At 39.9% G+C, this 22,179-nt stretch overlaps 1 protein-coding gene across 1 annotated transcript in view; it reads left to right on the forward strand.

The window, feature by feature from the left end:
- LOC140486319 (syntaxin-binding protein 5-like) overlaps positions 1–22,179 on the forward strand; it is a 549,610-nt gene that overhangs the window by 347,359 nt on the left and 180,072 nt on the right. The window contains exons 15-16 of the mRNA XM_072585292.1: positions 5,019–5,236; positions 10,916–11,091. Coding sequence (XP_072441393.1) covers positions 5,019–5,236; positions 10,916–11,091 — 394 coding nt within the window. The remainder of the gene's footprint in view (positions 1–5,018; positions 5,237–10,915; positions 11,092–22,179) is intronic.

Here is a 22,179-nt window from a genome sequence, read left to right on the forward strand (position 1 = left end):
CAAATTACCATACTCTCGGGTAACAGATCAGAAAGCATGCATATTTGCTCATCTCTCACTATCAGCAACTGGTTAGATCCTTGTCTCTCAAAATTATAACTTCTTGTCCTTCACCCCTGTTCTTTCTGAGTAAACTTTACCCACAAGGGTGAATGCTTTATAGAGATCAGGTACTGACTCCATACCCAGCCCCTACCTAAGCTGTGCACTCTCATGCAACTCCTCGGCTCTTCTTGGGAGTCCCCTATTCTACCTTCACTAATGCCAATGACTTAGCTTCTTTTACACAGCTTTTCCCACAATGCTTTTCTTTAACAACCAGCACTGTGACTTTATGTGTCCCACTTTCTGGCAGTGAAAACACCTTTTCCCAGTGCCCTTCTGAAATCACCAGCACTGTAATTTTTCTGTGTCCCACTCCATTACAGTCAAAACACCTGAGTCTTTTAACCTCCTTTCCACCCTCTTGGGCTTCTTCAACCTATGTTAAACTCTTACCAATGTTCTCTTTTTTTTCATAGTATAAGATCTCCTCTACTCCCAATGTCTATCCCTCACAGGACAAATTTCTGGCAGTAAGCTTGTCTTATGCATCAACATGTATTCACCTGCTAGTTCTGCTGCCCTTCTCATTTCCTGAACTTTATGTTCCTCCGTGTGAATTTTTACCATCTCTGGAAGTGAGTTTTTAAACTCCGCTAACAGAATAATCTTTCTTCGAGCCGCAAAGATCTTATCTATTTTTAAAGCAAGCACCCATCTATCAAAATGACTATTTTTAATTCTTTCAAACTCAACATAGGTCTGACCTGGTTCCTTCTTTGTATTTCTGAACTGCTGTCTATATGCTTCTGGTACCAATTCATTAGCACTTAAAATAGCCTGTTTAACCTCTTCATAATCTCTTGACCCCTCATCTGGCAACACAGCAAATACCTCACTAGCTCTGCCTACCAATTTAGTCTAAACTAGCATTACCCATAAATCCTTGAACCACTCCATCTGCCTCATCAATTTTTCCGATCAAGTAAAGAAGGCTTCAGGTTTTGACATGTTTGTACATATCACTACCTTCTCCTTAAATTTCCATCCTGTTAACTTGACTTTGCTGACTAAGTTGCAAGTTCTCAAGTTCAAATTCTCTCTCTTTTAGTCGCTCCCTTTCTTCTCTCTTTTTTTATCTCTCCCTTTCTTCTTTCCCTCTTTCTTCTCTCTCTCTTTTTCCTCTCTCTCTATCCTCTCTCTCTTTCTCTCTCCCTATCTCTCTTTGTTTATCCTCTAACTCCATTCTCCTCAATTGTAATTTAAGTTTTTCTCCCTCTACTACACTTGTCTATTTCTCTGACATACCTAGGTATTTGAGTATCTCCCTGACAATTTCAGCTTTAATTTTGTCTTTGGTTAAACCCAAATCTAACTTCCTTGCTAATTCTAAAAGTATGGCCTTTTTCTTTCCTTCTAACATTTCTTGGCAAATTTGAGAATCATCTTCAAATCCCAGAACCTCTTTAGCAATTTTAAGAATAATTTCTTTTAATTCTAATTTAAATCAACCACAAGTCATGAAAATAAACCAAATTGTCTCACCTACGCTTTATTTAAAGATGTAGGATACTATCCTGCAAGTGTTTAAATCTGCTGGGATTTTTTTTGTACCCCAAATCTATTCAAATCTGTCTAAACCAGTTCACATCTTGGACGAAAGCACTCAAATTGTTATGACACGGGGTAAACTCACTCTGCTAATTTAAACCAGCAACACGGAAAAGATTTATCCCCATGCGGTAATCTGAGAAAATTTGAGAGGCCAAGAACTATCCCAAAGGTCACTGTTTAAAGTATAAATTAACAACTTTATTTTGTTTTAAAGTCTAACAGAGAATAATTAACTAACAACTATTTATAACTCATTTCTCTAACCTATCTTTTACTTTCCCTTCTATAGTACAGGTCTGATAAAACGCCTGATTAAGATTTATCAAAAAATTCAAGTATCACAACCTGCCAGCTGTCGAATCTTCTCTTTGTAGCTTCCTCAGTCTTCTTTCTTCTTCTTAGGGTTTCTGTTTCACTGGTCATTGATAGAAAAAGGTACCTTTAAGAGAGCTATTCTGCATGTGTTGGTGGCTTAGCAGTTCTCCTCAAACCATTCCATTTTCCCAGTCGTATACCCCAAAGCATCAGATTGTTTCATTGGTTTTAATATTGTCAAAATACCAAATTCAAATTTGTATCTTGGGGCATAATTTAAACTGATTGGCCGAATTTGAATTTGTTTCTGTCTCATAGCAACTCAGGTACTGCTAGCTGCTGGACCAAGTGTTACGTTGTAAATTCTCCAGCACTCTGTGTGCTTGCTAAGTCCTTCAACTCTCTTAAAAGTACAGTATACCTCTATACCTTCATAACAACTGCTACAGGCCTTCTCGCCCTCCCATGCCTACCTGTGTGACAACACATTCAAGAACAGCTTCTTCCCTACCATTATTAGACAGATGAAAGGACTATCTAACATAAAGTAGCGTTGATCTTTCTAATGTTGATTTTGCTTTGTGCGCCTTCTGTGCAGTTGTAACCTGTGTGCCTCATTCTGTCTAAGCTTCCTATGATCCATATGTCCTTGTTTGCTATGATCCACCTGTACTGCTCGCAAAGCAAATCTTTTCACTGTACTTTAGGTACATGTGACTACAATAAATCAAATCAAATCAAACTAAAGACTGCATTGAATGGAGGCGTTCACCCCAAATGTACGGTCTCCACAATTCTGGAGTAATGTTTCACAAATTGTATGCAGTATACCCTTAATGGACAGGCTTATAACATTATTGTACTATGTTACCTAAGGGTATAACAGTTCCAAACTCTACCTTACCTGGGAGAAAGTGAGGACTGCAGATGCTGGCGATCAGAGCTTAAAAATGTGTTGCTGGAAAAGCGCAGCAGGTCAGGCAGCATCAAAGGAGAAGGAGAATCGACGTTTCGGGCATTCCTGAAGAAGGGCTTATGGGGTCAGTTGAAGTGTGACACACTGATGGAAGCCTGCTGCTGTTTGTAATCAAATAGCTTGGTATTAGAATTAAAATCTAGCTCAATGAAAATTAGAGCAGATCAAAAGACCAAGGTTTGAAATTTTATCCCTGAAACAAGATATTAGTGTTTCTACCTGTCCCTGAGCAATAATTAAAAGCAAGTTGACTGAACCTTATCAAATGAAAATTTAATTCAATGATCTGAATAATGTATTGAGTACTCCAGGCAGGAAAAGTATCAGCAAGTATGTCATGTTAACATTTAAACTGATATTATGCCAGGGATGGTAGTCAGGGGAAAAATAAGACCATAAGACCATAAGACATAGGAGTGGAAGTAAGGCCATTTGGCCCATCGAGTCCACTCCGCCATTCAATCATGGCTGATGCGCATTTCAGCTCCACTTGCCAGCGTTCTCCCTGTAGCCCTTAATTCCTCTAGACAACAAGAACCTATCAATCTCGGCCTTGAAGACATTTAGCATCCCGGCTTCCACTGCACTCCGTGGCAATGAATTCCACAGGCCCACCACTCTCTGGCTGAAGAAATGTCTCCGCATTTCCGTTCTGAAATGACCCCCTCTAATTCTAAGGCTGTGTCCACGGGTCCTAGTCTCCTCGCCTAACAGAAACAATTTTCTAGCATCCACCTTTTCAAAGCCATGTATTATTTTGTACGTCTCTATTAGATCTCCCCTTAATCTTCTAAACTCCAACGAATACAATCCCAGTATCCTCAGCCGTTCCTCATATGCTAGACCTGTCATTCCAGGGATCATCCGTGTGAATCTCCGCTGGACACGTTCCAGTGCCAGTATGTCCTTCCTGAGGTGTGGGGACCAAAACTGGACACAGTACTCCAAATGGGGCCTAACCAGAGCTTTATAAAGTCTTAGTAGTACATCTCTGCTTTTATATTCCAACCCTCTTGAGATATACTTATAATAGTGATACACTAATGATGCACAAAGCTAGTGAGGAGAAAAGCACTAACAATGATTGTATAATGAAGTTGAGTGATGACAACCAAGTTGTCAGCCAAGAGCAATCAAGCACAATGTTTATCTCTCCAGACTAATCTACAATCCCTAGATCAAATGTAAAAACTATTTTACCTGTTTGTGTAATTATTGAACGTAAAACTGTGTATATCTGTTTAAGATTTCATTTTTATTTGGAAAAATGGAAATGTTGTCTTCCAACTTACAGCAAGTATACAGTATGCCTTTAAGGGACGTGCTCACAATATCATTGCTCTATCATAGCATATGACCAAAGGTTTTCAATGTCTCTGATTCCACTTTAACTGGGGCCACTTGTAGCATGACTTGCTGATGGAAGAGTGCTGCTGCTCATGACCAAATAACCTAGTATCTACCCAGTCAATAAAGTGCCTGTGACCGTAGTATGCATGTATAGCAAGAGCTGTGGTAAATGTCTGTTACGACATGATCCATGTCTAGTTCTTATGTTACAGGAGCTAACATGAATATTCCCTATTTAGGTACAAATATCCTGGTGGAGACAAAAGCCCATACCACAGCACCTTTGGTATTTTTTAAATAACTATTTATTAATAATTTTTAAAACTGACTGAAAGTTACTTACTTTGTATTGCAGCTGAATGTTTCTCCAATGCTAGTGGAAGGTCTATGACTGCTCCTTCAGATTTCAGAACCTGCTACTGTCCTTGATTGGATAAGAAACAATGCCAATTAAGAACTCATCTGGATAAAAATCTTAGCTTAATGAGTTTTGTACCATGAGTGGGTTTTTGATTTGAAAATACTCCCACCTCCTATTTTCTACTTCTCTGAGGAAAATCTAGTTCAGTGATATAAAACCTTAATAGAAGGTTGACAAGAAAATACTTATTTTTTACCAATGAGTATTAAATACAATTTGTCTTTGACTTACTAACTGTTTGTTTCACTATTGCTGCTGTTTTTATAACTAATCTGATTATTTTTGTCTGTGTTTTGTTAGTTACTCTTCAAGTATTATACAAGCTGAAAACCTCCAAAGTATTTGAAAAGCAGAAAGTGAAAGATGCAAAGCAGATTGCAGAGATTGTAGAAGAGGATCCGTATGCTATACAAATGATCAGTTGGTGTCCAGAGAGCAGAATGTTCTGTGTCGCAGGCATTTCAGCACATGTGATTGTTTACCGATTCAGCAAACATGAAATTACTGTTGAGTTAGTGGTGAGTCTCTAAGTTACAGACGTATTATTCATCCTTCTATTTTGTTGCCACAGACAAAAATACTACTTTCATAAGATACAACTTTAGTTTTCCTGTAATTTTTATGCATTTGCAAATTTAAATTAAAAATGAGTGTTAATGAACAGATGTAAATTATAGCTGATAATTACTAAATACAAATTATTTGAAGTCATATATATCACTATATTCAATTAGTCCAAAAGTGAATTTTATTTAATTAGGTGACATTTGATGAATGGGGAGCTAGATAACAGTATCTATTGTTACATTTTTTCTATTTTCCAGACAGCTGAAAATGGCTTAATATTAATGATGTATATCGATCTCAGTTATACTTTTAATACTACACATTGTAGATATATTTTATGCAAATCAGAAGGCAACAATGAGGTAGTGTAGAAGTATCAGAAAGACTAAAGGATATAAGTCATTACGGGAAGGCAGAGAGATATTTTCTCCTTCCTGCTTTTCAGAGACCCTGGTCCCTCTACAATATCATGTCCATTCTTCGAACACTCTATTTCCAAGACTTCTTATCCTGACTTCTTCCCCTGCAAACATAGGCGATGCAACATTTTATCTGTGCCTGCGCCTCTATCCATGGATCTTTAACTCAATTGGCTAGATAATTAAAGTGTAGTGCAGAATAAAGCTAACAGAACGGGTGCAATCCCTGTCCCAGCTGTGAAAGTGCATAGAGGGCTGTTTCTTCACTTTACACTTGTGGGATGGTTATCCTCATGCTATTGTTATAATCCCAGCTGATGTTATTGACGGACAAGTCAGATCCATGACAGGAACCTGGCTTGGTAGATTTTTCTTTTTATTTGGTTTTGTTTTAACATAGTAATCTCTCATTGGAACATAAGCTCGCAAGTTTATAACAAAAGAAATGAAACTAACCATTTTTGTATCAATTCAAACAATTTTAAATACACAGTAGAAGTACAATCCCATTAATCCCAAAATATTGTTTTATAAATTGAAAAGGAAATATATAGCTTTGTGTAGTACTCAAAATACCACTCATACAATATGCAAAGCAGCACTCATACAGTACTCTCAACTCGCACTAGTGGCCCTGCCTCTAACACCTCTATAGGTTTTAATCACCTGTGACTTCACTGTTTAAACTGGAACTATAAAAGCTTCTTTCGAGGACAATCTTAAATTGTCTGAGCTTTAAATTATCTCTTTACAGCTCTATCCCAATTCTTCTGGTCTGAGCCTAATACCAATTCCTCACTCAAAGGTAACCTATTTCCCAATACATCCTTCCGTTCTCAGAAGAACTTTTCTACATAGCCATCCTATTTCAAGAACTTCACATGATTGCCCCACTCAATGTCAAAAGTGAAACTAAATCTTTCTCGCTCAACTATGAATGTTTCCCTTCAACCTTCAAAAAAGAACCAAGTTTAAGAACTTACCCACAAATCTTGAGGCTCCATTCTTAATCATGCTGGGTTGCAGACAATCTAAATAAACGTAAGTCTGTTGCAAAAAGCCCACTAAAGTCAGGCTTCAAAATCTGTTTTTAAAAAATTCACCAGAGCTACATAAATATTTACAAGTTATTTGTTAACTTCAGAAACACAGAAAACTCACCACTAACACAAAAAACAGAAACTCAATCTCACTAATAACATTAAATGTTATATGTAAATCATACAGCTTACATCACATACATAAATAATTATTTCTCCCCAATGGAAAGAGATGCCTATGGTCCTGTGTGAACCAGGCTCCCTATATTATATTACACCACTACCTTGGGCCTTAAAACATGCCTTACATGACAGTCAGCAATTCAGTGCTTCTACTCAAGTTCACCATTTTATCTGCTGGCATGTGTTCACTAATAAACTGAGAAGATCATTTACAGATTAGGTGACTTCCTGGAAATTTCTCTTCTGACTGTAGGTATGACCTCAATCTGCCAGTTGCTTGCTACTTTAACTTCGATGTTGAGGTGCTGGTCTTGGACTGGGGTGGACAAAGTTAAAAATTCACACAACACCAGGTTACAGTTCAACAAGTGTTGGTGTGTGAATTTTTACTTTAACTTCACCCTCTAATCTGTTCTGATTACTCTGTCCTTTATTTTCACAATTTGCACCTTACCTTGGGATGTTATTTCTGCCTTAAACAGTCTACATGAACATAAGCTATTATCAGTATTTTTTACATTTCTAGTGAAGCTGAACAAGTTTCTGGACAGTATCTTTTGTTCAGACAGTGCTTGTTTCTTTTGCAATTCTCTGATCTTAGCACTGACCTTGGTTACTACAAATCTTAGCTACACCCTCCATTTCCAGCACAGCAGTGAGAACATGCAATAAGGAGTGCATCTATCAGTGTACAGTGTCTACTGGATAGGGAGATAGGTTGATACTTAGTTCCAAAATCTTTTGTTTGAATACATCGGTGACTGAACAATGCAAACCTTTTTTACTTGTTATGACAAATGAATGTGTCATTTTTTGTTTGTATTTTGTTTTTTGTTCCATATCTACTTCACTTTCAAGTTCTTTTCTTATTTTGCAAGATTTTCTGTGCATAAATGTCATGTGTTTTTCACTCCTCTATTGTCAATATTTGCTTTTGGCTTTCTGTGTCTCTTATTGATGAGCTTTTGTTTTTTTTCAACACTTTTTATTAAATATGTTGAGGTATTTTATTACATTAACTTTCTCTGTTCTAATATTTTCCATCACCTTGAAACACTAACTCTGTTTCTCTCTGCACAGATGTTGCTTGACCGGCTGAGTATTTCCAGTATTTTCTATTCTTATTACCAGTTCCTGTTGCCTTTCACCATAATTCATTTTGTCCTTTATTATCTCCCACACTCACCCAATTACATATGTTCCCTTTTGTTCTTCACCCTATCTCTCCTTTCCCAGTGTCTATACTTGCTTAAAATCTGTTATCATTATCTTTTTCCAGTTTTGATAACCAGATTAGTTGATTATAAACCAACAACATTAACTCTGTCTCTCCTGCACAGCTGAGTATTTCCCTGCATTTTCAGTATTTTATTAAATTAACTTCTTGTTAACTATTTATGTATTGCCTGCAGAAGCCTTATTTGCCATTATATTGCCTGGCAACAACCGTGGAAAATTGAAATTTCTGAGAGAGCCGAGAGGTGCAGAAGTATTATCTGTTGCTAGAGCACCCACAGTTACCATGCATTTAAAAATTAGACTATAAGACCATAAGACATAGCAGCAGAAATTAGGCCATTCAGCCCATCAAGTCTGTTTCGCCATTCAATCATGGCTAATAAGGTTTTCAACCCCATTTTCCCACTTTCTCCCCATAACTTTTGATCCTCTTTCTCCCCGTAACTTTTGATCCTCTTGGCAATCAAGAACTTGTCCAACTCTGTTTTAAATATACACAATGACCTGGCCTCCACAGTCTGGAGACAATGAATTCCATAGATTCACCACACTCTGGCTAAAGAAGTTTCTCCTTATCTCCGTTCCAAAGAGTCTTCCCAACGTCCACTCTGCCCCGGCCATTCAGTATTCTGTAAGTTTCAATCAGATATCATCCTTATACACTCCATCGAATATAATCCCAGAGTCCTGAAACGTTCCCCATATGTTAAGCCTATCATTCCTGTGATGGTGAACCTCCTCAGGACTCACTGCAGGGCCAACACATCCTTCCTGAAGTATGGGGCCCAAACTTGCTCACAATACTCTAAATGTGGTCTGACCAAAGCCTTATAAAGCCTCAGAAGTATATCCCTGCTTTTATATTCTAGTCCTCGCAAGATGAATGACAACATTGTATTTGCCCTCCTAACTACCAACTCAGCCTGCAAGTTACTTTAAGAGAAACTTTGACCAGGACCTTTGCACTTCAGATTTCTGAATTTTCTCCCCATTTAGAAAATAGTCCATGCCTCTATTCTTGCTACAAAAGTCCATGACCTCATACTTTTCCACATTGTATTTCATCTGCCACTTCATTGCCCACCTTCCTAACCTGTCTAAATCTTTCTACGACATCCCTGTCTCTTCCATACTATCTGCCTCTCTACCTATCTTTGTATCATCTGCAAACTTAGCCAGAATGCCCTCATGACATTCCTTCAAATCATTAATATATAAAGTGGTCCCAACATTGACCCTTGTGGAACACCACTGGTCACTGGCTTTCATCCTGAGAAAGACCCTTTTATACCCACTCTCTGTCTTCTTCCAGACAGCTAATCTTCTATTCATGCTAGTACCTTACCTATAACACTATGGGCGCCTCTCTTACTCAGCAGCCTCCTGTACGGCACTTTATCAAAGGCCTTCTGGAAATCTAGATAGATAATATCCGTAGGTTCTCCTTGGTCTAACCTGATCATTACTTCCTCAAAGAATTCTAATAGATTTGTCAGGCATTACATCCCCTTGATGAAACCATGCTGACTTTATCCTATTTTACCTTGCACACCCAAGTATTCAGAAATTTCATCCTTCACAATGGACTCCAAAATCTTACCAATGACAACGGTCAGGCTAATCAGTCTATAATTTCCTGTCTTTTGCCTTACTCCCTTCTTAAAAAGAGGAGTTATATTAGGGGTTTTCCAGTCCTCTGGGACCCTCCCTGACTCCAATGATACCTGAAAGATCACTACTAAAGCCTCCAATATCTCTTCAGCTATCTCCTTCAGAACTGTAGGGTGTAGCCCATCTGGTCCAGGTGATTTATTCACTTTCAGACCTTTCGGTTTTTCTAACATCTACTCCTTGGTGGTGGCCACTGAAATCCTCTCTGCCCCCCTGACTGTCTTGAATTTTTCTAATATTAGTCGTGTCTTCCAATGTGAAGACTGACGCACTGTACTTATTCAGTTTCTGTGTCATTTCTTTGTTTCCCATTACTGTTTCTCTAGAATCATTTTCCAGTGGCCTGTTGTCCACTTGAGCCAATCTTTTGCCCTTTATATATCTAAAGAAACTCTTGTAACCTTAGTATTACTGGCTAGCTAGCCCTCATATTTAATCTTCTCCCCCCTTATTTCTTTCTTTGTTGTCCTCTGTTGGTCTTTGTAAGCTTCCCAATCCTCTGGCCTCCCACAGCCTTTGCCACATTATATGCTTTCTCTTTTGCTTTTATGCTGTCCCTGACTATGCTGAACCATGGTTCCATCATCCTCCCTTTAGTATGCGTTCAATTTTGCATGTAAAAACGATTCATTTATTTTGAAGAGTGAGAGAAAATATGTAGTGTTAGAAATTCCAAATTGGCTATTTTTGGCTGTGCAGGGATACAGAATGAGGTGAAGTTCACATTTCAGCAGATATTGGTCCTCAGATCTCATTATAATGAGGCCAGTGTAACACAACTCCTCCCATCAAAATCTAGAGAAAGATCAGACTTCTGCTAGTATTGCCAACTCAGCCATGGTATTGTGCAGACTTGGCAGCTGGAGGCAGACAGTTTCTCGCACTTGTCCCTTGTTTACTCACACTGTGGTGTTTATAAGGAGGCCTGAGAACAAACCTCCTGCCAGTTCTCTCATCCATGTTTAACTGAAAATTACTGAAGGGAAAACTGCAGCTTAAGTATACTTGTTAAAAAAAAGTTTAATTGATAAAGCAAGAAATTGGGCTTAATATTTTACTAAAATCTTTGTGTTTTTAGGCTCTGGAACTACGATTACAGTATGATGTTGAAGATATTGTTACCCCTGAACCTGAGTCTGTACAGCCAATCACTGATACTTCTTCACAAATTTCCTTTTCAAAGACTTCTGCATTATCTGGTAGTGCAAATGCATTAACATCAGAAGGATTAAAGGACAACATCCCATGTCTCAAGTAAGAGTGTGAGATTAATTTCCCCACTGATATATCTGTATTCAAGTGGCAAGGAAGTTTTGAAAAAAACAATAATGTTCTGTGCAGTGAATCAATAGGACTCCATAACCATGTTGCAGAGAGAAAGGCTCTCTAAAGCCTTCTGCTGTCTACTGTATCACTACCTTTACAAAAAATATATTTTTACACATGCGTAGAATCAAAATTGGAACATTGCAAACCTGGTTGAAAATATTCTATGCACGTTGAAATTATTTCAGAAGTTGCATATATTTATTTCATCTTTGGTGCATTGAATATTTTGTATGTTTTGTTTTCAAAATGCCCAACTTTTTATAGTCTACAAAAGAATTTCTTTAATTTGTCAAGGCCAAATATTATGAATTATATGAAATTTGCAATATTTTCTATTTAAAGTATCGTCTTCCTACGTTGTATTTAAATATTCCTCAAGAATTCAAAAACATAATAAATGTTAATACTTTGCATCACCTAAGTCAATCAAAAAGCAGGAAGCCACGTTTGTCCAGAAAAAGAGACGATGACATTATATTAATATCACCAGCTTTTAAGAATTACAGAAGTTTTATTTTTGGAGTGTGAGCATTCGGGTTCCCTTATGGTCCAGTAAGATACAAGACAATGTATTTCCCCATTAAATGTAAATTTTAGAAAGATCCAAGCTTTAATACCAATTGCAGTGGGAGCAGGGACACCCAACTGCAAAATGCCTAAGTACAATGGGTGATTTTAGTATTGGATTTATCTATGATGCACCACAAAGTTAATTATGTCTGTATACCCTGGGGGAAGAGGGGCAAATGTCTACGCCAGTCAGTGGAACAATTTTTTTCTGTACCATGCCTGTGTCTGCTGAAAGATAGATCAAGACTGTTCATTCTGCTGCAATTACAGTTGTCTTTTCTCATCATTAGCTCTTGAGTTAATGTTTCTTCTAGGTACGGAAGTGAGCCATTTGTCCCAATGGGCCTGCCTCCACCATTCAGTGGGATCATAGCTGAGCTGGTGATCCATGTCTCTTTCCTACTTTTGCCCACAACACAACCCCCTTGCTGATTAGGGATCAACTTTCTCAGCCTCGAATATACTTAATGGTCCAGCCGTAAATGTTCTTGGCTGTGGGAAATTCTACAGATTGACTACATTATGAGAGGAAATTCTTTCTCATTTGTTTCTTGACTGGGTGACTCCTTTATTCTGAGATTATGCCCATCGTTCCTAAGGGTAGCATTCTAGGCCCAATCATCTTCAACTGCTTAATCAATTACCTTCGCTCCATCATAAGGTCAGAAGTGGAAATGTTTTCCAATGATTGTACAACCATTCGTGACTGTTCAGATACTGAAGCAGTCAATGTTTAAATGCAACAAGATCTGGACAATGTCCAAGCTTGGACTGACAAGTAGCAAGTAATACTCATGCCAAAAAAAAACAGTCAATGACCATCTCCAATAAGAGACAATCTTACCATTGCCCCATGACATTTAACAGTGTTGCTATCAGTAAACTCCCACAATCAACATCCAAGGGGTTACCATTGACCATAAACTCAACTGATTTGCTACATACAGTGGCTACAAGAGCAGGTCAGAGGCTAGGAAGACTGCAACGAGTAACTCACCTCCTAACTTCCCCAATGTCTGTCCATCATCTGCAAGGCATAAGTCAGGAATGTAATGGAATACTCGCCATTTGCCTGGATGGGTGCAGCTCCAACAGCACTTAAGAAGCTTGAGACCATCCAGGACAAAATAGTCTACTTGATTAGTACCACATCCACAAGCATCCACTCCCTCCACCACCAATGCTCAGTAGCAGCAGTGTGTACTATCTACAAGATGCACTGCAGAAGTTCAAAAAAGATCCTGAGGCGGCACTTTCCAAACCCACAGCCACATCTTTCTAGAAGGACAAAGGCAACAGATAAATGGTACACCTGCAAGTTCTCCTCCAATCCACTCACCATCCTGACTTGGAAATATATTGTTGTTCCTTCACTGTCACTGGGCCAAAATCCTGAAATTCCCTCCATAAGCGCATTGTGGGTCCAATGTGTGGACTGCAGCAGTTCAAAAAGACAACTCACCTCCACCTTCTCAAGGGCAACTAGGGATAAGCAATAAATGCTGACCAGTCAGTGACATCCAAATTCCACTAATAATAAAGAAAATGCTGAGAACCTATACACATACTTATAATAATTACTAAAATAAAACGAAGAGCTGCAGATTCTGGAGAACTGATACAAAAATAGGAAGTGCTGGAGAAATTCAGCAGGTCTGGTGCATCTATGGAGAGACAAATGGAATTAACATTTTATATAGGAGGCAGATCAAGAGAGAGAGATTCACTAGGCTGATTCCTGGGATAAAAGGATTAATTTTTAAAGTCCATTTAAACAGGTTTAACCATTATGCATTAGATTTTAGAAGAACAAGGAGTGATCTTATAAAAGCATACAAGATTCTGAGAAGGCCCAACAGGGTAAAAGTTGAGAAGCTGTTTCGACTAGTTAGAGAATCTTGAACGAGGGGACATAGTTGCAGAATAAGGGAATATTCATTTAAAACTGAGATGTGAAAGTAGTTCTTCCTTCCAAGAGTAGTGAGTGTTTGGAACTTTATATCCCAGAGAGATGTGGAGACTAGATCACTAAGTATTTAAAAAGGTGGCAGATGGATTTTTGAATATCTAAGAGTGAGGGTTATAAGGAAGTGGCACAATAGAAGAATTGAAGTCTGGAACACATCAACCATGATCTTATAGAATGAAAGGAAAAGCTTGAGAGGCTGATTGCCTACACCTGCTGCTATTTCTTATGTCATGTAAGGAATCTGTGGCTATAGGAAACTGTGAAATGTCAAAATGAAAGGTGTGGTGCATGTCACTGTGTGTCACATTGCTGCATGAATGTCAGAGATTTTGCATGTGCCTGCAGCTTTTGTGGCACAAACACTGCATGCACATGAAAGGTAATATGTGAAAGGGCATGCATAGTATGAAAAGTCAGTCAGGGTATATTACCACAGTCAGTCAGCCGCAGTCAGTCCTGGAAGTCTAGCAAAACCAGTCCAGACCCTGCTGGTCGGTCGGTCAGAGTCATCTTTCAAGTCTGTTGGGGGGGGGCGTTGGTTTAGCCCTGTCAATCAGTGGGGTGTGTCACACATAATCAGGAGTTTTCTATAGTCAAACCATCATGTCATGGAGCCTGCAGCCAGCACAAGTCTAGGATTAGCCTGTAAGTCACTGCAACAAAAATAACTTCTAAGGATCACCTTATTAATCTGAAAATTCACTTTCAATATTAACAAAGCAGCACCCAGAATAAGTAACAGAATGTTTGAAATTACAGGGTGGTGAATGAGGCTACTTAATGTTTTCTTCAGCAGTTGAGAATGCAGTGATTACGTAATGTTATCCATTTGCCTTTATTTTTCGCTTAATCAGCATGGCAGTATACCTCATATCATCCAGAGGAGTTTTGTGGTGCCATAATAGTGCTCTTACCTCTGGGCCAGAAGATCTGGGTCCATTGCTTTTTGTCATTTATATAAACTTTTGGATGTGAAAATAGGAGAAATGGTTAGTAAGTTTGCAGATGACACTAAAATTGATGGTGTGACGGACAATGAAGAAGGTTATCTCAGACTACACTGGAACCTTGATTAAATGAATTAATGAGCCGAAGAGTGGCAAATGGAATTTACATAGAACATAGAGCAGCACAGGCCCTTTGGTACCCTCAATGTTGCGCCAACCTGTGGAACCAATCTGAAGCCCATCTAACCTACACAATTCCATTTTCATTCATATGTCTACCAATGACCATTTAAATGTCCTTAAAGTTGCTGATTCTGCTACTGTTGCAGGCACTGCATTCCATGCCCCTACTACTCTCTGAGTAAAGAAGCTATCTCTGACATCTGTCCTATATCTCAGCACCACCTTCCTAACCTGCAATCTTCTTCCTGACCCCCACTCCGGCCTATCACCCTCACCTTATCACCCTCACCTTAACCTCCTTCCACCTATCACATTTCCAACGCCCCTCCCCCAAGTCCCTCCTCCCTACCTTTTATCTTAGTCTGCTGGACACACTTTCCTCATTCCTGAAGAAGGGCTCACGCCCGAAACGTCGATTCTCCTGCTCCTTGGATGCTGCCTGACCTGCTGCGCTTTTCCAGCAACACATTTTCAGCTCTGATCTCCAGCATCTGCAGTCCTTACTTTCTCCTATATCTATCACTCCTCAATTTAAGGTTGCCCCCTCATGCTAGCCATTGCTGTCCGAGGAAAAAGGCTCTTACTGTCCAACCTATCTAACCCTCTGATTATCTTATATGTCTCAATTAAGTCACCTTTCAACCTTCTTCTCTCCAATGAAAATAGCCTCAAGTCCCTCAGCCTTTCCTCGTAAGACCTTCCCTCCATACTATGCAACATCCTATTAAATCTTCTCTGAACCCTTTCCAAAGCTTCCACGTCCGTCCTATAATGTGATGACCAGAACTGGACACAATATTCCAAATATGGCCACACCAGGGTGTTGTAGCTGCAGCATGAGCTCATGGCTCCGAAACTCAATCCCTCTACCAATAAAAGCTAACACATTGTATGCCTTGTCTATTCACCCTATCCATGCCTCTCATGATTTTATAAAAATCTATTAGAATATTATTTGAATGGTAAAAAATTGCAGCATGCTGCGATGCAGAGGGGCCTGGGTGTCCTTGTGTATGAATCACAGCGGGTTGGTCTGCAGGTGCAACTGGTAATTAAGAAGGCAAATGGAATTGAGGGATTGAGTTTAAAAGCAGGGAGGTAATGGTGCAAGGTACTGGTGAGGCCACACCTGGAGTACTGCCTGCAGTTTAACTTAGATAAATGTGAAGTATTACATTTTGGTACGGAAAATCAGAACAGGACTTATACATTTAATGGTAGGATCCTGAGGAGTGTTGCCAAAGAAAAACACCTTGGGGTGCAGGTTCGTAGTTCCTTGAACGCGGAGTTGTGGGTAGACAGGGTAATGAAGATGGTGTTTGCTTCCCTTTCCTTAATATATCAATGCATTAAGTATAGGAGTTGGGATGTCATGTTGCAGCTGTACAGGACATTGGTTAGGCCACTTTTAAATATTGTGTTTAACTCTGGTCTCCCTGCTTTAGGAAAGATGTTCTTGAACTTGAAAGAGTGCAGAAAAGATTTACAAGGATGTGGCCAGGATTGGAGGGTTTGAGCTATATGAAGAGGCTGAATAGGTTAGAACTATTTTCCGTTGAGTGTCAGAGGCTGAGGGATGACCTTATCGACGTTTATGAAATCATGATGGGCATAAAAAGGATGACTAATCAAGGTTTTAATTCCCAGGGTATTAAGTTTAAAACTAGACGACATATGTTTATGATGAGAGGGGACAGACTTAAAAGGAACCTGAGGGTCAACTTTCATTGGAGAGAAGAAGGTGGTGTATGTATGGAATGAGCTGCTAGAGGAAATGGTGGAGTCTGGTATAATTACAACATTTAAAAGGCGTCTAGATGGTACATGAATGAGAAGGGTTTAGAGCGATGTAGGCCAAATGCTGGCAAATCAGACTAGATTATTTTCAGATATCTGGTCAGCATGGATAAATTGGACTGAAGGTCTGTTTCTGTGCTGTACACCTCTATGACTTTATGTATACTACTGGCTGGGAGACATGACACAACAAATTCAGTCATCTCATTTAGTTGTTTGTGGAGTCAAGATACAATAGTGACAACTGTGAATCACATTGAAATATCTTGAAGGTGACAGGTATCATATAAATGTATCCTATTTTCCTTACACTTTTTGTTTCTTGACCTTTGCTCATTTGTCATAATTCCTCTTATAGACCTTAGGTGTTTCCTCACATTAATGTTCTCTTTTGTTTTCAATGTGTTTTTATCTTTAAATGATTCTCTTATATGATGCTTTATGTTTAGTTTTTTGTTTCTCGAATTGCAGTTAGTTTGCATTCATCATCCCTGCTTGACTAAATATCCACCCCAGATGGTAAATGTAGTAAAGGTTAATGTGTTTGAAAAGATATCTCAGAAAAAGATAGAATAATGGTTGGGTTGACAAAGAGGATAAACTAAAGAAGCAAAAGAAAAAAGAAAAACTTATTTAGAAAAACAGCACAAAACTGAATGAACAACAATTGAAAGAAACATGTGCAAATCATGGGCATGGTAAACAAATGTTGAAGTAAAAATGAAGGAAAATCATAGATAACAACATGGCCAAAGTTGGAAAGTATAGATGTACAGACCAATAAGCAATAACCAAAAGCTAAATATCTTTTTCAGCAGCTTATGTGGTAAACTTGAGAAATGTATCAAATTAATGAAAGGAGAAAGGAAGCATAACTGTAACAGGAAAAAAGTGACTTGCTAAAGCAGATTAGTGATCTTCTAATGTCCCATTGATTCTGCGAGGAAGGTTTGAACTTCTATCCATTATTGAACTACCAAGCCTTCCATCCAAAGTTTGGCCTCATTTGGATCAGAATGATGGCTAGCCACACAATTTCAGCAGTAATGAACAGTCTGCCAAATCTGAGGGCAGGATTTCCAGAGTTAAAGAGTGTATGTACTTTTTAAAGTGAGATTTATTGTACTTGTCTGGATTTGGTGCTGCCATTAAGATGCTGCCAGAATAAATTTGAAATGCCTCAAACAAGAGTTCTGTGGTGTAGCTCTGATAGTGGTGCAATGCCACTAGATTAGTTGGACTGCAAGCAAGTCCTGGTCCTCAAGCAAGGGACCAGTGTATTGAAGAAGTGATGTGTAAGATGTTGTGAGTACCAATTCCATAATTCCCCAGAATTTGGATCCAGTGCTAGAAGAGTTACCAAAAAGCCTGGTGAGCATATAGCATTTCCATTTCCATCCTTATAGATTACACTTGCCCACAGCACCTTCTGCTAACTGCTTTCTCCTTTTACAGTGGGGCCACTTCTTTGCAAAAGATCACTTCTTCATTCTATTCAGAAACATGCGCAAAATACAATGCGACCAATGGCAACTTTTTCTCTTTCACTAGAGGGCATAGTTTTAGGATGAGAGGGGAAAGATATGAAAGGGACCTAAGGGGCAACTTTTTCACGCAGAGGGTGGTGCATGTATGGAATGGGCTGCCAGAGGAAGTGGTGGAGGCTGGTACAATTCCAACATTTAAAAGGCAGCTGGATGAGTATTTGAATAGGAGGGATTTCGAGGGATATGGGCCAAGTGCTGGCAAATGGGACTAGATTAGGTTAGAATATATGTTCAGCATGGATTAGTTGGACCGTAGGGTCTGTTTCCGTGCTGCACATCTCTATGATTCTATGACTCTAAGAAGGGGAGCAGATTTGACAGAGAATGCAGATTTTGTCCAACCTCTCACCCAGATGGGCTAGAAGGAAAAAGTATATTCAGGACTATTAGCATGAGGTGCAATGGTAAAATTAAGCTCACATTCTGCAGTGTGTCTACCTATTATTTTTTCCCTCACAATTTCCTGAAACAATTATATATGCAGGTATTGTGAAAATGTTATATTGCATTATGCTGCCAATCATTTGCCACTAACAGACCTTTCCATGCCATGCCAATCTTTTTTCCTTTGTCCTCTTGCTAGTCATATGAAGACTGGCAGCTTGTAGAACATTATATTTGGAGGAGCAAAACCCTCTTGACAAAATATTGGCACTTGAACAATTCTTCACAATCACCAGCAGGAACTTTCAACTTGTGTACAATAGGAAATTAGAGCAGTCTGTACTTGCTGAATTATGCAGTACACGTGAAGAGCAACAGGGACAAATGGCAGGATGGTGAGACAACAGCTGGCAGGAGGTCACACAGAGCTTCTCGTTCTGTTGTGGAGTACAGAGATGCTGCTGTCAGGGTCCAGCCTTCAAAAGAAAGCTACTCTTTGCACATACGTGTCTGAAATTTACCTAAGAGCAGTTGTCTCTTGAAGGAGTGCTGGTCAATTTATTGTCCTGACTTTAGGCTTATGTAGTGAGATGCGGTGTCGTGAAAATGACAGGAGGAAGATGCTTCTGAGGCAAAGGAACCTTTGATTTTATTAAAACGTATGAAGTTGAGAATATATACAATCACTGACAAGAAAATTAATTTTTAGGAAAATAACAATGCTATGCATTAAGCGGAGTGAAACTTGTCTGACAGCTACTAACACCCCAGTTAACCCTTCCAGCCCCAATTTGGTACAGAGAGTTTTGAATTAGAGAGCGCAGTTAATTATTGGGTGACTGAAGAGAGTGAGAGAGTAAACATGAATGCCAGGGTCCTATCCTGTTTCCCTTCCCCAGGGAGTGCTCTGCCCTGCGTTGGCCGCGAAGCCCACCCTTCCTACCCTACCTTCCTGAGCTGGGGCAGAGGGTCTCGATGACCTTATGCTGATCCCTAAAGGAGTTTCTTTTGTCTTGGACAATGGCAGATGTCACTGGCTCTGCCTCCAGTCAGTCTCTCAGCTCTCCAGTCACTTCTTGTCAGTACATAGAGGTTCGTGGATGAGAAGATTGTTTGCTCTCCGTCTTTTCCTGAGTCTTGACGCTGGCTGGACCGTTTACTGAATATAAACCAGAGATCAGGGTTTCCCAGTTATACTGACTGTCGGTATTATTTGAAGAGCTGAAAAATGTGTTGCTGGAAAAGCGCAGCAGGTCAGACAGCATCCAAGGAGCAGCAGAATCGACATTTTGGGCATAAGCCAGTCGATATCCTTTATCTACCACCAAATCTGGATTTGATCAATGAGCTCTTGCTTCTTCTCTCAGCTGAATGAGTTTCCTGAGTATTAGATAACGTGCGAATGGTTCTCCAATTAAAAAGAGTGGATTTTGGATAGTTTTGAATGTCCGTTATTTCTCTTAGGTGGGTGTAGGTTAAGGTGTTGCTGATAATGTGAATAATTTGGAGGAGCCGGTGTTGGACTGAGTTGGATAAAGTTAAAAATCACACAACACCAGGTTATAGTCCAACAGGTTTATTTGGAAGCACTAGCTTTCGAAGTGCTGCTTCTTCATTAGGTAGTTGTGCTTCTTCATCAATCACCTGATGAAGGAGCAGTGCTCTGAAAGCTAATGCTTCCAAATAAATCTGTTGGACTATAACCTGGCATTGTGTGATTTTTAGCCTGATTGTGTGAAGGCTTTCCAATTCAAGGCAAACAGGATTGCATATTGTACAATGCTGTGGAATGTTCAGTATCTTTGTGTCCAAGCAAATGATTAAAAGTTGAATGGTTTCATATTTTTGTAGGCTCCAAAATGTCTTGGTTGTTTGCTCTGTAGGCGGCTGTTCATTGTCTTTTAGCTGAGGCATCCGTGGGGGTGTTTTCTTTAGCTTTATAAGTTAAACCCATTCCAGACAGCTGCCCCTAGGCTAGCATATTGCCTAGTTTGTCTCAGCCAGAGAGCTCAGTGAATCTTAGTTCAAGTATGAATTCCACAAACTCATGTCCCAAGTTCAAAGGGTTTTAGTCCAGACTAACTGATGGGAGTTTTTGCCCCACCTCATAATCTCCCCTTTGATACGCTACCTGGTACAGTATCACTTTGGATAGGCAAAAATCATCAGGACCTCAAAACCAGCTTCCCAGATTACCTGAACTACTCTGGCGAGAGACAGTGATGCACCACCCCCACCCCCACCCCCAAAAAAGAAAACAAACAGGATTAGGAAATCACAAACTTTATTGTAAATGTTTACATTGATCGGGTCTTTATACCAAACAAAGATATCCCCATAGAAGGCCACGAATCTTAATTCTGCCACACCCCTCCTCCTGGCACGTCAAGTCTTTTGAAGATTTTGTGGTGTCAGGACCTACGAGCTCTCCACCTGGCCCAATAGCTGGCCCATAACAGATACAGCCCCAATTATCATTAAACCAAACCATGGGAGATCACACAGATCTAGGTGGGGATTTCAACATCTAACCTCCATGTCTCACCATAACTGTGCCGTCAATTTGGTTGTCTCCCTCCCCATCTTCCCTGTAGTTTGTTCAATAGCATAAAAGTGCTTTTGGAACATTTCTACTGCCCTGAACAGGGACATGAGGCATTCCGGGGGTGGGGGTAATAGGTATCCAAAGTGGGCCACATAATCCCACAGGTTGGTGAAGTTGTCCCTTACAGCGGGATGAATTGTGGAGGGTCTGGAAATTGGGGTAATGTATACTTGGACCACTTGAATTTCTGCCTGTGATTTGAAAGAAAAACTGCTGTCACTTACCGGAAATGTCAGATGCTGCTTGTACCGGAGCTGGTGGTGATACAATAGATCCCACCGGTCAAGTGTGCCACCTGTGGTGGAATCCAGTCCCATGCCATCATCTCCATAGTGCAGGCTATAGGCTCCGTTTCCACAGCTTAGAATCCACACTGGGGTTGAGAGAAGACATTCAAGTACTGGGAACACAGTATTGCATGTGCACCCCAGCTCCAGCATCCTGACAGAAGTGGACTTCTGTTAAGTTCAGTATTACTGACACAATGGCATAGTGCACCCCCCAGTACAGCAATCTGTCAGTCGGGATTAGAACTAGGCCGCTCCTGGGGGTCTTGATGGTGGGGGAACACCTGCCTATGTGAATTGGGATAAGAGGGCAGGTAGGCAGGGGCTTCCTGGGAGCACTCTGAGTTCAGTGACATTAAGGGTGGTAGAGGGGTTTAGGGACTCTGCAGGAGTCCATTCCCTTATCCCAAGGGATACCATCCCTGATGTTCTGCCATTGTCAGCTGAAAGCAATGGACACCCTGCTGGGCAGATCCTTTCTGACCCCCACATACAGACATAGATTCCCTGATCAGACACCCATTATTTATCCCAGCAGATGCTCACCCCTCCCTGGGTCCCTGTGATCGTCCGGTAAGCATCATTGTCCAGTCGCTCCCAGCCAGTATCTCTGCACAATTTCCTGAGCCTCCACCGCCAACCCTGAAAAATATCCCAGATGCAACTGAAACATACTTGTTTAGTTTCTGCCACCCTAACCCGGGAAGCTGCTATTTTTATCCTC

Source organism: Chiloscyllium punctatum, chromosome 15 (genome assembly GCF_047496795.1).
Source record: "Chiloscyllium punctatum isolate Juve2018m chromosome 15, sChiPun1.3, whole genome shotgun sequence".
Taxonomy (NCBI): domain Eukaryota; kingdom Metazoa; phylum Chordata; class Chondrichthyes; order Orectolobiformes; family Hemiscylliidae; genus Chiloscyllium; species Chiloscyllium punctatum.